This window comes from Tinamus guttatus, unplaced genomic scaffold (assembly GCF_059628265.1).
Source record: "Tinamus guttatus ecotype Peru unplaced genomic scaffold, ASM5962826v1 Tinamus_guttatus_pri_ptg000087l, whole genome shotgun sequence".
Classification (NCBI taxonomy): Eukaryota; Metazoa; Chordata; class Aves; order Tinamiformes; family Tinamidae; genus Tinamus; species Tinamus guttatus.
This window is the reverse complement of record NW_028288621.1, coordinates 245,891-259,173: the sequence shown is the minus strand read 5'-3', so window position 1 is coordinate 259,173 and position 13,283 is coordinate 245,891. Positions and strand designations below refer to the sequence as shown.

General features: G+C 51.7%; 1 protein-coding gene and 1 pseudogene across 1 annotated transcript; one reads left to right on the top strand and one right to left on the bottom strand.

Moving 5' to 3' along the window:
* The window catches only part of LOC148595509 (ATPase family AAA domain-containing protein 2-like), a 398,768-nt pseudogene that overhangs the window by 253,309 nt on the left and 132,176 nt on the right, over nt 1-13,283 (bottom strand).
* LOC148595514 (transmembrane protein 209-like) lies at nt 4,126-12,251 on the top strand. Its single transcript, XM_088520355.1, has 14 exons — nt 4,126-4,262; nt 4,388-4,446; nt 5,108-5,239; nt 5,654-6,078; nt 6,460-6,661; nt 7,081-7,250; nt 7,746-7,817; nt 8,480-8,576; nt 9,471-9,659; nt 10,128-10,213; nt 10,773-10,887; nt 10,988-11,085; nt 11,812-11,885; nt 12,197-12,251. The coding sequence occupies exons 1-14, from the start codon at nt 4,126-4,128 to the stop codon at nt 12,249-12,251; spliced, it is 1,911 nt and encodes a 636-aa protein (XP_088376481.1).

Below are 13,283 nucleotides of genomic sequence, written 5' to 3'. Positions count from 1 at the left end.
CAACGGCGCATTCCTCCCGTTCCCAAAGCCGTCTGCCCTCATCCCTTCTGTAGGAAATCTCCCCGACGGATCCTCCCAGCAGAATTTACTGGTGGATATAGGAGCTCTGTAAAGGAGAAACAAAGTGACTCAAGGCACTAAGATTACTAACACCCTCAACATGGCTATTTAAACGTTGCAGCTTGAGCCAGCTTGGCAAGAGAAAGCATTGGTATTTTTTCTACTTTTTCCTTCAAAGTAACATCTGGATCTACTAAAGGAAGGATATCCAAACTTGAAGGTCTTCATTGCCTTTTTCTTAACTAGAATTTCTGAGAGATGGGACTTACTAATTCACGGACAAGGACAGGGAACTTCTTCCACTAACTCCATACTGAAAATATTATCTACTTGCCCACCAGAGCAATGCTGCTCCCCAGCCCTTTCAGCAGATCACACATTTGGGTCTCCTCCTTAATGTCACTGCCTGGACACTCATTCCAACAATTTCAATCATTTCAGTAAGAACATAACGCTATCTTACTACTACTGGAAAGAACCACCAGAAAGCTTTTATTTTTATTTGGGCCACAAGAAGAACAGCAGTTACTAGCTTCCCTTTGAAAACAGTGATCCCAAAGGGAAAAAAAAATCCCCAAATTCAGATAGGCTCCGAGTACATAACAATAACTTCTAAGGAGAGTTATATATTTCTCCAAAGTTATTTTGCTACATTCACTTAAGCGGAGCCTGCTTTAGATGTCGCAAATATCAAACAAAGCCAAAAAAACTACAATCTCTAAAAGAATAAGTTTGCTTCAAAGTATTATTTATAGAGCCTGTATTATTTATCCCTACCAAAATTCTTCCCCCAACTTCTCCAACTGGAAAGTTATTCTTCCCCAATAACTTCCCCCCCATAAAATAATTATCTCTCAACATCCCCCAAGAAAATCTTGCCCAAAACATTTTCCCATTCCCAGTTCAAAAATTCCCTCAAAAAACATTCCTATTAAAAAACGAATGTTTATCCCCACATTTCCTTCTGATTTTTTTCCCTCCAAATCTTTTCAGCCTATGAAAAAATCACGCATCCACCCCTATTTTTTTTACCTCTGCCAAAATCATTTCCCTTCCAAAGAATTTTTCCCCTCCCAAAGTCTTACACCACCAAAGCCGTTACAGGTTTTCCCAGTTTGTACTGGGAAAAAACAGCCCTGTTGACCACGGAGCTGCTGCTCGGATCTGTGTCAGCCCCGCTCTCTGCTGGAGCAAACTTACTTTGGTGGCCACTTTTGTGGCCCCACGGCCGAGCTCACTCCGCTCCACTGGGGCTGCCCACAGGTCGGCCCTGAGCCCGCACTGAGCCCAGGGCAACGGCAACGGCAGAAACGCTCCCACCCGCTGCACACAGGACATCCTCTTCGGACACGCTTCCGTTCTCTGCATTTGGGAATCACAAATGAACATGAACACGCCCACGAAAGACACTTTACCAGCTAATACATTGCTCCGTTTCCAATGTCTGCTCAATCAACACCTCTACAAAGGCAGCAGCTCCCAGATCCCGACACCAGCAGCAGCAGCGACGGTATCGCGACGCCCCGGCCGCTTCTCTGCAGCGCAGCCCCCTCCGCGGAGCTGCCCTGCAAACCCACCCCAACGAGGGCTCGGGTTCCTGTCACCAGCCCCCAGCGCTCTGCAGCGGCAGGAGCCGCCCGGCCCAAGGACGCCGAGCGCCGGGGCCACGTCCTCCCCCGCCGCCGCCCCCCCTCTCGCTGCTCCCCGGCCTCCCCCCGCCCCGGCCCCGCGCGCAGCCCTCCCGGGACACCCCGCACACGGGCAGGCCGGCCCCGCGCCCCGGCCCCCCGGCCCCGCCGCCGCCTCCGCGCGGCGCTGCCCCCGCCGGCAGGACGCGGCCGCGGCCGCCCCACGGGCCGCGAGCGCCGCCCCCCCGCGCCCTTCCCGCGCGCTCCCGCCGCCGCCGCGCACCTGCCGCCCGCCGCGCATGCGCCGCGCGCCACAAGGGGCCGCCGACCGCACTGCGCACGCGCACGCGCCCCGCTCCTGCAGCGCCTCCGCCCCGACACGCGGGGGCAGCAGCGAGCGCGGCAGAGCGCACTGCGCATGCGCGCACCCCCCCCACGTGGTGGCGCCGCTCCTGGGGCGCGGGGGGCGGCGGGGGGAGGGGGCGGCCTCTGCCCAGCGGTGGCACCGACAGAGCGAGAGGAAACGGCCGCAACCTGAAACAGCGAAAGTTCCGCAGGAACTTAAGGAAAAACGTATTAGCAGTGAGGGTGACGGAGCACGGGAACAGGCTGCCCGGAGAGGCTGTGGAGTCTCCGTCTCTGGAGATCTCCAGGGGCCGCCTGGACGCAGCCCTGTGCCACGTGCTCTGGGTGACCCTGCGTGTGCAGGGCTTGGACTAGATGATCCCTGGAGGTCCCGTCCAACCTTAAGGATTCTGTGATTCTGTGAAGGAAAGAGTTAAGAGCTGGAAGTGCCCCCTGGCAGCAGCTGTGCCCGTGCGGAAACGCTGGGGGCTGCTCCCAAGGCCGAGACGGGGAAGCGGGAGGTCTTGCGGGGAGGGCCGGTCTCGCTGCGCTGGAATTGGCAGCGGTGCCCGGCTGGCCAGAGAGCCGATAGCCCCTGCGGAGGGATCCCAGAGCCGTGTCGCTGGCGCTGCCGGGAGCAGACACCCTCCTGGGAGTCGTCCGCAGCGTGAACCTGGCCTGAGCCTGTCCTGGGGCCGGGTCCCGGCCCTCCTGGGGACGCTGCCTGCGGCCCCTCGTCCCCCGCCGCCCTGGGCCTTTTCCGTGCGCGCGGCGGGCGCGGGAGGCAGGGCCGTGGCCGTGGCCGTGGCGCGGGTGCCGCGGGCAGCGAGGGCAGCGCGAGCCCGGGCGCCGCTGCCCGCGGGACGGGACGGGACGGGACGGGACGGGCTGCGTGAGGGCGGCGGCTGCGGGGGGACCCCGTCCTGTCCTGTCCTGTCCTGTCCCAGCCCATCCCGTTCCGTCCGTCCTATCCCACCCTATCCCGTCCAATGTCATCCCATCCCATACCCGCATTTGTTTTTCTCTTTTTTCTCCCCCCTTTTTTTTTTTTGCATTTTTATCTTTTCATTCTCTCCTTTTTAAGCTTTCTTCTTTCATTGTCCCCCTTTAATCTTTTGTTTGTTTTCATACATTTTATCCTTTTTTTCCTATATTTCCCCTTTTACATTTTCTCCTTTGCTTTTACCCCTTTTAACTGTTTTCATTATTTTTTTCCCTCTTTAACTTATGTTTTCCTTCATTCTTTGCCCCCTTTCATCTTTTTTTCTTTCCTTTCTCTCTCTCTTTTAGTTTTCTCTTTGGCTCTCCCTTTTATCTTTTTTCATGTTTTTTTCCTCTTTTATATTTTTTCCTTCATTTTTCCTTGTTTTAGCTTTTTCCTTGATTTTCTCTCAGCTTTTCTCTTTCCTTCCTCCTCTATTTTTCAGCCTCCTTATTCCATTTCCCCCTCATCTTTAGCTGTTTTTTTCCCTTTTTTTCCCCTCAAAGCCCCATTATTTTGCTGAAGTCACTTTTACAGGTTTATGTTCCTGTTTGGCATTGGGGAACTCGAGGCGTTTTTAAGCCATCGGGGGCTTGGCAGGAGGCTCGGGAGGGCCTCGTGGGGCCAGGGGGCTCAGGAAAAGTCCCCGTCGTCAGGGGGGTCGTGTGTAATTTGTGGGGCGCCGAGGCGGGACGTGGAGGTGCAGAGGGGGCAGGAGGCAGCGGTGCAGGCGGGACGTGTCGCTCGCGGGGCCTCCCGGAGCGGGGGGATGTTGAGCAGGAAAGGGGAAGGCAGCGCTGCCTGGGCCCCCTGCGGAATGTTGGTTTTCAAAAGTGCCCTCGGAATGGGAAGGGGGCCCTGTGCCCTGCAGCCCGTTGGGGAAAACGGACGTGCTGTCCCTGGAGAGGGTGACGGCGCTCACAGGCTTTGCAGGAGAGTGTTGCTGGCCAAAAGCCCTGCTCCCCGCTCGGGAATCGGGACCGGGAGCTCCTCAGGTGAAGTCCTTCTGTCCAGGTTGCTCTTGGTTCTTGCTGTTCTCCTCAGCGTGGTGCTGAGCCAGGATGTGGCTGTCTAAACTGTGGGGTGTTTGTCTCCCTCTTGCCGCAGACCATGGCAGCCCCAGGGCTTTCGGCAGGTGCCCTCCTTGACAGGAGCATGAGGATGAGGAGAGAGGCTGGAGAGCGGAAGGTGCTCTGGGCCTGGGGGCTCCTCAATATCTGCACTGCCGGCATGATCTGCGTGGACATGTATGTTGGCTGCGAATGTGACTGCGTTACAGAAAACATCCTGCCTTGTGCAGGCCTCGGTACTTCCCAGAACCCCATTACTGCCCGCTGGTAACTTTTCCTGTTTTATTGTATTTCCTTACCAGGACTGGAAAACTTCTCAGCACATACTACAATATCCCCTTCTGGCCTCTCTGGTTTATTGGTGAGTTGTTGCTGCCCGTCAATGTGTTTTGGGAGGAGGGAATATTTCGCACTTCTGTTTTCTTCCTGGAGAAGTTGTTTTAAAGACAGCTTTAAAAAAAAAAAAAGGCAGAACTTCATTTTACTTTCTTTTACCCCTGTTGGAGCTATGGGAATTTCCTCACTGTAGTGACAGGGAAGAGTCTCTTGGCGGCCCTGTTGTGGGGCTGTGTGACATTTCCAGGTAATGAAAGTTCCTTTCAATGGAGTAGACTCCAAAAGAGCTGTATCAAATCCCCTTGGAGGATGGAAAGGAGGAGGAGTGAGGCAAATGCAGATATGAGAGACAGAAGGTTTGATGGAAGAGCCTTGCTAAAGAGCGTGACACTTCCTTGTAGAGATTTGTGTTCTCCCTGGAAAATACCTTGCACTTTTGCAAATAAGCATTAAAGCCCCATAAATGAATTTTAGCCACATAAATGAATTTTAATGTAGAAAGGAGATTTGTCTCAACTGGTTCTTGAATAAAAAGAACCCATGAAGAAGCCTTATCTCTGTCCTCAGACTAGCACTTACAGGAGCAGTTTTTTATGCATTTTTAACCTGTTTTTTAATATTAACAATAAGTTATTACTCATGGTTATGCCATCTAGCATGATAAAACTTTTTTTTCTTTATTCTAGAACTTGCACTGGTGTCTCTGTTCAGCCTGAATGCCGTGTTTGATCTCTGGCTGTATTTCAAATACACAAGGGCACCAACTCACCTGGTTATGACTCAGAGGCAGCAGGTCCTTCTGGGGATGCAGAACTCAGGTAGGTAGTATAAACGCCTGTTTATCTGTGTTCTTTGCAGTTGGTGTCTTGGTCAAGTACAATTCTCAGCTTCTTTGTCTGAACACAGCAGTCAGACAAATTCCCTGCAGCATGTTAAAATTTAAAGTAGTAGTGCAAAATTGGTGAAGGATTGAGGGGAGAACTGAAGAGGGAAGAAGCCCTAACAAAGGAGGGGACAGCAGCCTGTTAAAGGGCAGCTGGAGAGACTCTCTGTGAAACTGGAGAAGGAATTTGTGGCCTCCCCGTGGAGCTGGGAAGAGGGCTTTTTAGCACCGTTGAATTTCCTTCAGGGCAAGCTGCGTGTCTGTGTTTTGCAGTGTGGATTCAGAGGAAGCAGGGGAGTTGGAGGCTGCTGCATGTGCAGGGCTCACTGTGTTTTTGTGCTTCTTGCAGCGGTGCCGATAGCTCCAGTGCAGGAGCCGTCAGCGAGGAGAGTCCCTTGGTGTGGGGCTGCGATGCAGGGCCAGAACGTGCTGAGCTACAGCCCAGGCCGCCCCCGCGGGGCCCGTCCCAGCTTGGCCTCGGCTCCTGCCCCAGACTGTGACCCTCAGCTGCTGGCTCTGCCCGCCAGCAGAGCCTCTTCCAGCAGTTCTCTGAGCTCCCGGCCCAGCTTGGCCTCGGCTCCTGCCCCAGACTGTGACCCTCAGCTGCTGGCTCTGCCCGCCAGCAGAGCCTCTTCCAGCAGTTCTCTGAGCTCCCGGCCCAGCTTGGCCTCGGCTCCTGCCCCAGACTGTGACCCTCAGCTGCCGGCTCTGCCCGCCAGCAGCGCCTCTTCCAGCAGTTCTCTGAGCTCCCGGCCCAGCAGCAGCTGCATCCAGGTAAGGATGGCGCTGGCTGCGAGGGAGCGCCTTGGCTTGGCTCCTCGTGTGCTCGTGCTGGGCCCTGAGCTGCTGGAGGTGCCCGGCAGCTGTCTGCTCCCTTTGCACATTCGCCCTTCCAGGATTGATCCTTTCCCTAGAGCTAATTTATTTGTTTTGGAGGAGTTGGTGGGTTTCAGACAAAAAGCCTGAATGGGGAATGCAAATGTAAATGCTGAGGAGTAGAAAACCAATTCCCCTGATTCAGACTAGGCTTAATAGCAGCAAACTCCAGAGCCATAAATTCATCTGTTGAGTCAATTGATTCCTGCAGTTTGTAAAATCAAAGTGGAAGTCTTATCTTCCTCATATGACACAAGTGTCTGCTTCTGTTTGCCCAAGCTTCCCAGCTTCAGCCCTTCTCCTGCGGCTTCTTCACATGATATGAGTATTGAAGCAGTGAGAAGTGAGCTCAGGAGCCGTCACTGCCCTTCACCAGTTCGGCCTCGTTTCCTCCGGAGCCAAGAGGAGGAGATCACAGACCAGAAGTCCCTGCAAAGATACCTGCAAAGGGAAGAGGAGAAAGAGCGCAGCCGTCAGATGGGTAAAGAAATCCCTTTGCTTGGCCTGAAAGGATGGGTGAGGAGAGGATGTAGGTTTTATTAGTCGTTCTTGGAGAGAGTTGTGGGTGAGAATAGCTGGAAGGGATTTTGGGAAAGGGAGAGAGCTCCTGAAGTGCTAGTAAATAAAATGACATCCCTGCTCTGGTATTCCCCCTGGATGTGGTCAAGGTGGCTGCTGACCACTTTAGTCTTCTAGGCAGTAATTGAGACAGGAGGCAGAATTTTGTAAATTCTCCACATCTCGGTGCCTCAGGGACTTCAGAAAATTCTCCTCCCTTACCATAATTCGTGAGCTCATCTTTCCAGTCAGAGTTGAATCTGTGCAGTTATTGCCTGCCCTATTGCGTGATTCTTGTCCTCCTGCTTGTACTAATTGTGCGTGCCTTGAATGTCATTTCAGCAAATTCAGTTTACAGCAGCTCCCCATTCGACTGCCCAGCGTTTTGCAACCTGACACGTTTGCTGGTGGAGCAGGCCAAGGTGCTGCGGAAGTTCCAGTACCAGGTGTCATGGTGTCCCCTGGGCCGCAGGGAGGAAGGTCGTCTGGACGTGCCACAGGCTGGCGAAGAGGTAAGTTCAGCACCAGAGGAGCCCAGAAGCATAGAGCTCCTCCAAAGGGTTGGCCATGATCTCCATCACACTCCTTTACACTTGTGTCTGGACAAAGTCTCATTCAAAGGGATAGGGTTAAGGGGAGCTTTAATTAAATTGGATCCATGTCTTGATCTCATCCCTTAATCTAAGAAAGCTTCTTCTTCAAGTAGCTCTTTCATGTGTCCTGTACCTCTGCCCCAGTTTTGTTCTGCGAGATCCGGGACCTCCAGACAGTTACTCTGGCCTCGGGTGACACGTGGTGTCCTGTGAGGAGAGAGTAGGAGTGCAGTATGGCCAGGTGCTGAGGACTCCCCATGCTGCAGCCAGGAGATGTGTGAAGGCTCTGGAACATCTGCAGTTTGCCCTGTGGGCTGTGGTTGGGCTCCAAAAACATCGTAGGCCCTAAAAGCTCCTTTGTTTTTCTCTCAGGTTTCTCTCTGTAGGTGGATAATGACTGTGTTGTTTGTGTAGGCTTGGTCAAGGGTGCTGGCGCATGGGTGGCAGCTGGATGCCCTGGATTTCTGGACCGATCGGCTCCGAAGGGTAAGTCCTGTGCCCATAGACGGCCTGTTCGTGCTGCTCGAAGAGGTGCGGCCGGGTGGAGAAGGGCCTCATCTCTAAGAGACTTTGATCTTTGGGACTGGTGGGGATGAGGGTGGGCTTGGCCACGGAGATTCAAAGAGCATGCTAGTACCAAAGGAGGAGTAAAACAAATTTCCGACTTCAACTTATGCCCTGGCTGACCTGGGTGTTGTGTATTCTGCAAACCTTCCAGTTGTAAAGTTCACCCACCTTTGAATGGAGACAAATATATCTTAATGCACACTGCATGTGATAAGACTGCTTTTTTTTTCTTTCTAAAATCCAGATTTCCAAACTGCTTTTTTCCCTCCTGACTTTCAACCTCCTTCTCCTGGGCTCAAGTAAAGCATGGAAAATGCCAGCGCAGTGGCTTTTCCTGACAGTCTCGAGGAGCATAATAAAGAAAGAAATGAAAACAAACAAAAAAAGAACATTTTAGTCTTGGGAGCAGGAGTCATTGTAGCAAAGGAAATACAATTGCATGTTTGTTTGTTTGTTTGTTTTAAAAGGAGTGGGGGGGTTGAACAGTAAAGATTCTTGAGATCTGAGATGGTGTCCTTTAGCAGCTTCCTGAGCACCTTGTTGCTTCTAACCTTTTCACTGCTTGCATTTCTTTTTGCTAGTGGATTTTGCAGACAATTCTAGAGCCCCTTGTCCAAGAGATGGAGTCTGTGAGCGCTCAGCTGAGAAGAATGGGGTACCCCGCAATGCCGAGCGGAGGTAGGATGATAGGAGGAGCCATGGGGTTGCATTGTGTTTTCCTGGAAGGGTTATTCCTAAGATATGTGGAAATTCAAGTGTCCGAACACAATTCTGTGTTATGAGGAGAGCTGTCTCTGAGCTCTTCCTGTCTGTTATGTAGCATCTTTAAGGTCTTGGTAGTAGATTTTTGTCATGCTGATGGGGTTGGGCAGGGCAATCTGAGGTGGATTTGAGAGAGCTCTGAGCATTAGAAGAAATGGTCTTGGTCAGGGGTAGGAAGAAATGGTGCTTTGTTGGGGATAATTCTGTTTTTTGTTGGTGGTGGCTTTGTTATTTTGGGTTTGTTCTGGGTGTTTTTATGTTTTGAGGGTATTTTGTTTATTTGTTTTTCCATTTCCCTGAGTTGAAATTGCAGTTGCAGTTTCCCAGGCCAAGTCTGAAGGGGCCCCTTCCATGGGCAGCTCACATGGACATCCCCTTCCCCCAGAGCAGGGTTCGATTCGCTGCATTTCAACACGGGCTGCTTTTTTGTGCTCCGGTTTGTAGTCTCTGCCGAGACCCGCATCCCTTGTGATGCCTGTGAAGAACTGCCCCGTTGCTGGCCTCTTGTGCACCTCCCTGTTCCTCTGCTGCTCTCTGTTAAAAATTCCTTTTGATTCTTCCCTTTCCAGCCTCTCTCTGTTTCTCCTTCCTTACGCCAGGCAGCCTTCAAGGGAGGATTTTGTGCCTGCCCAGCCCTGCACAGGGTTTCTGCTCTGTGCTGGGAGGGAGGCAGCGAGTGCTCCATGGGGCCGGGCAGGGAGCGTGTGGGGCACTGCCTAAGGTGTGAGCTTGAGCTCTGAGCTTAGCAAGTAGTTAGAGCAGAGGAGGCAGTTCCTCTTTGTAGCAGTGCGTTTGTTGACCCCTTGGCAGGGCGGCTGATCCCGTTCGAGTCGTGGGTGCAGGTGACGCGCTGGCTCTTCTTCCGCGCACAAGTCAGCACGAGCAGCATGAAACAGGCAGCGCTGGCTGAAGCCACAGCCATTCAGCAGAGCCTGCTCACCATCACGCGGTACCTGGGCGTCACGGCCAACCAGGAGTACCTGGTTCAACGGATCAAAGGTACGTGCTCCCCTTGAAGACTCGGGAGCGTTTCGCTGAGCTGGGTCAAGCACTGGTGGTGCCAGATGCCCCGTTAGTGGAGACGCTCGGGCTGCAGTCCCAGCAGGGCAGAGAGCTGCTTTGCAAGGAGCAGCGCTGGGTGTTTTGACAGCTTTCTCTGCTCATAGCAATGTGGTAGTGTGGGCCCGGGACTGGTTTTAGAAGGTTTTATTTCTCATTTCAATCAGAGCCGGGCAAGAAGTGTCCTATTCAATCCTTTTGTTAATTAGGAATAAAACTTCCCTTGTAAACTCAACTGCCTTGAGTATATATAATATATACAAGCATTTAATGAGTTCAGTTGTTCCTTCCAGTGATTGTGGTGCCCTGGCCATGCACACGGAGGTGTGGGGTTCCCAAAGCTAGTGCAAAATAGATTTTTCTTGCACCTTCCACCGCCAGTACCTGAATAGTTGTTGTTGTTTCCAGAGCTGTCCCAGGGAAGCTTCCGCTGGGGCAGAGGAGGGGATTTCAGAGGCCGGCAGTGGGGAGCTGACTTGCCCACCGACGCCGCTGTAAGTTTTCAAAGATGCCTTGGTAAAACTTCCTAAAGCTGCTCGTCTTTCAGGATGAGGCATTTGTGGGTGGCTGCAAGAAGTCCAAATCCTCTTTGCCTCGCTTATCCTCAGAATCGCAGTTTTGAATAATTCAAAGGGGCCTGGACGTGGTGCAGATCACAAAAATGACCTTGCTTGTGTTAGTCTGGGGGCAGCCTCTTCTTTAGACTCCTGTGGGATGTCCCACAGGTAACTGTGAGGGCAGCAGCCTGAGATAATTCACCTGAAATAGTTAAAAGAGAGACTGCAGAATAAGCCAGGGAGTGGAAAACAATCGTTACACTGTCCCTCTTAGCCTGTATTTGAAGGAAAACCACCACTGAAAAAAAAAAAAAAGAAAGAAAGAAAAAAGGCATGAAACCAATTAAACTAGCATGAAATCAGTCATGTGATTGACTGTGTCCTGTATTTGTTCTCATGCCTGAGATTATGGCAAGAGAGTTGCTGCTGCATTGTAGCCTTTGGTTCTTCGGTCTTTCTGACGGCATTCAAGTGAAATTTGGGTTTTTTTGCACAGATCCTTATGCACATCTTCTGCACCTATCTGGACTCCAGGCTGCCATGGAACATCCAATATCCCGATGGCAAAACGTTCACTGCCCAGCACTTCGTCCAGACACCCCATGAACCAGGTACTGGCATTCTTGGGCTGCTGCTTTAGCTGCTGTTTGCCCCTTGCATCCCATGGGCACCCTTAAAATCCCTCTTTTCTTTTCTGACCTTCATTCCCAGACCTGACCGATGACAAGCTCTTCTGCATCTACCAGAGCAGCATCAACCCACCACACTACCAGGTCATCTACCACGGCCACATCTACAATGTGCAGGAGGTAGGAGCATTTTAGGTGTGTTCTGCTGACAGGAAATGTTCAGCAGAACTGATTTGGGTTTGTTTTTTGTTCTATTTATTTATTTATTTATTTATTGTAACTAGCCACATCTACATTTAGATGTAGGCTGGCTCAGTGCAAAAGCAGCTTCCTGTGCGTTTTCTCATGACTTCTTCTAAGACCCTAATTTCTGTAAGCTCTGATGTGAGCTGTTATTCCTGAATGCCAACAAGCCGGAAGCTCCTTCTAGGAGTTTGTGGAGGGAACCATCTCGTGTCAATGCCAAGCTACCAGATTTTTCCTGCACGTTTTCATACTCTCTTGAGCCCTGGGTTGTGACTTGGTCGCCAATTTCAGAAAAATGCCATAAGAACTCCTGAGTATTTGAGGATGGTTGCCATCAAAAAAACTCCTCAAAAATCATTTTTTTCTGATGTTTGTCTAAGTGAGAGGTAAATATTGAGGCAATCCCCCAGGCTGTTGTACCATTTTTTTGAGGTTTCTATTATAGTCTTTCCTCATCTCAGGTTATTAAACCTCTTCTATTATGGTGCACACCCCCTGCATACGTACCTTGCCAAAAGATTTGAAGGAAAAGCTGTACAGCTGTGGCCAGGCTAAGGGCAGGATGTGCCCGTTGGTTTGCATAAGACATTCTCTCTAAGATAGTGGTGTGAGTGCTTGTCCCTGCAGTCTCTCCCAAAGTCTTCTCTCTTCTGCATTCAGGGCAGAAACAACCTGCTCCACGCGTTGCTCCTGTTCCTGTACATCATCAAGACCAGGGAATCGGGCATGCTCGGGTAAGTGTCGCCCCGTGGGTCCCCTCGCGCTGCCGGCGAGAGCTGAGCAGCAGCTTTGGGTGCTGAGGTGCCATGAGGCTGCTCCGTGGGACGGTGGTGACGGGATTAAAATCCTGCTGACGTTTTAAGTAAGGGCAGCCGTTCTGTAGGACTGTGTCAGTTGGGTGAGCGTGAGCACACGGGAAACGTTTTAGTTTTCTCCTTGGTCTTGTGCCAGCTGCAGATGAAGAAGTTTTCCTTGTAAGGAAGATGGGGTGTAAACAGGAGCTTGAACTTGCCGCTGGTTTGTGACTGTGGTGTTCTTTTTGCAGGCGCGTCAGTCTCGGTGCTTCAGGAGTCAACGTGCTGTGGATTTTTGGAGAGTGACGAGCGGGACCACAGGTTGGCAGAGGAGTGATCCTTCTTCCCAGACAAGAAGAACCGAGCAGCATCATTATCCTTTTTGCCTTGGAGCAAAAACCATTGGAGAATTAGGGTTTAGGGTTAGGGTTTAGGTTGGGGTTAAAGATTTTGTTTGCTTGTTTGACTGATTGATCTTTGGTTGTCATTTTGGGGTGTTCCCCACCATGCCAATACACTCTTATGTAGCAAATGCTGGAAGCAGGTGGTTCATATAGTAGGAATGATGCTCGGCTTTGGTGGGCAGTTGCGCTTTGGCTGCTTTTGATATTGAACATGTCTGCACGGAGCTGGGTCCTGGAGCTGGGTTTCCTAGGCAGGGCGGTTTTCGGAGGCGCTTGGTCAGCCCGTTCCCGGGTGCTCTCTGCAAATCTGGTGGTGTTTGCCCCTTAGAGCAGGAAGGTAGAGTGCTGCTGGCTGTGATGCTGTGGGGATGGACGGGTGTTGCAGGTTGTTTTGTCTAACTTTGTGTGCAATGATTTTTTTTTCTTTTCCAGGTTGTAGATAGCATTTAGAATTGTTTAAGCATTAGAAATAAGGTAAGGAATAGATCTGTTTTTTTTAACCTCAGTCGGGGCTTTTCCCTCTGTCCCGGCTGCTCTGCAAGGTGTCAATCGTCTCCAGCGCCTGCAGGGAGCTCCGTCCTGGAGCTGGGGTTTTCTAAGAAGGGAGGTTTTGGAGGCGCTTGGTTACCCCATTCCCAGGTGCCCTCTGGGAATCCGGTGGCCTTTGCCCATTAGAGCAGGAAGGCAGAGTGTGTGCTGGGGGCTGTGAGTAGTAGTGGTGAGGCTGCAGAGGTGGCTGTTGAGGGAGATGTCCCGCTGATGCACCCTGGGGGGGTTGTTAGGCTTTACATTAAAAAGGAACACGCATGCTAACTGACCTGTTTTTTGGTTTTGCAGGTGCAGAAGATGGGGGCCCAAATGGAAAGGAAGATCCTAAGCCCTATAGGCCTCAGCCTTCCAGCCCTAGCCCTTCAGGCCAAGCCCTTCGCCCTAG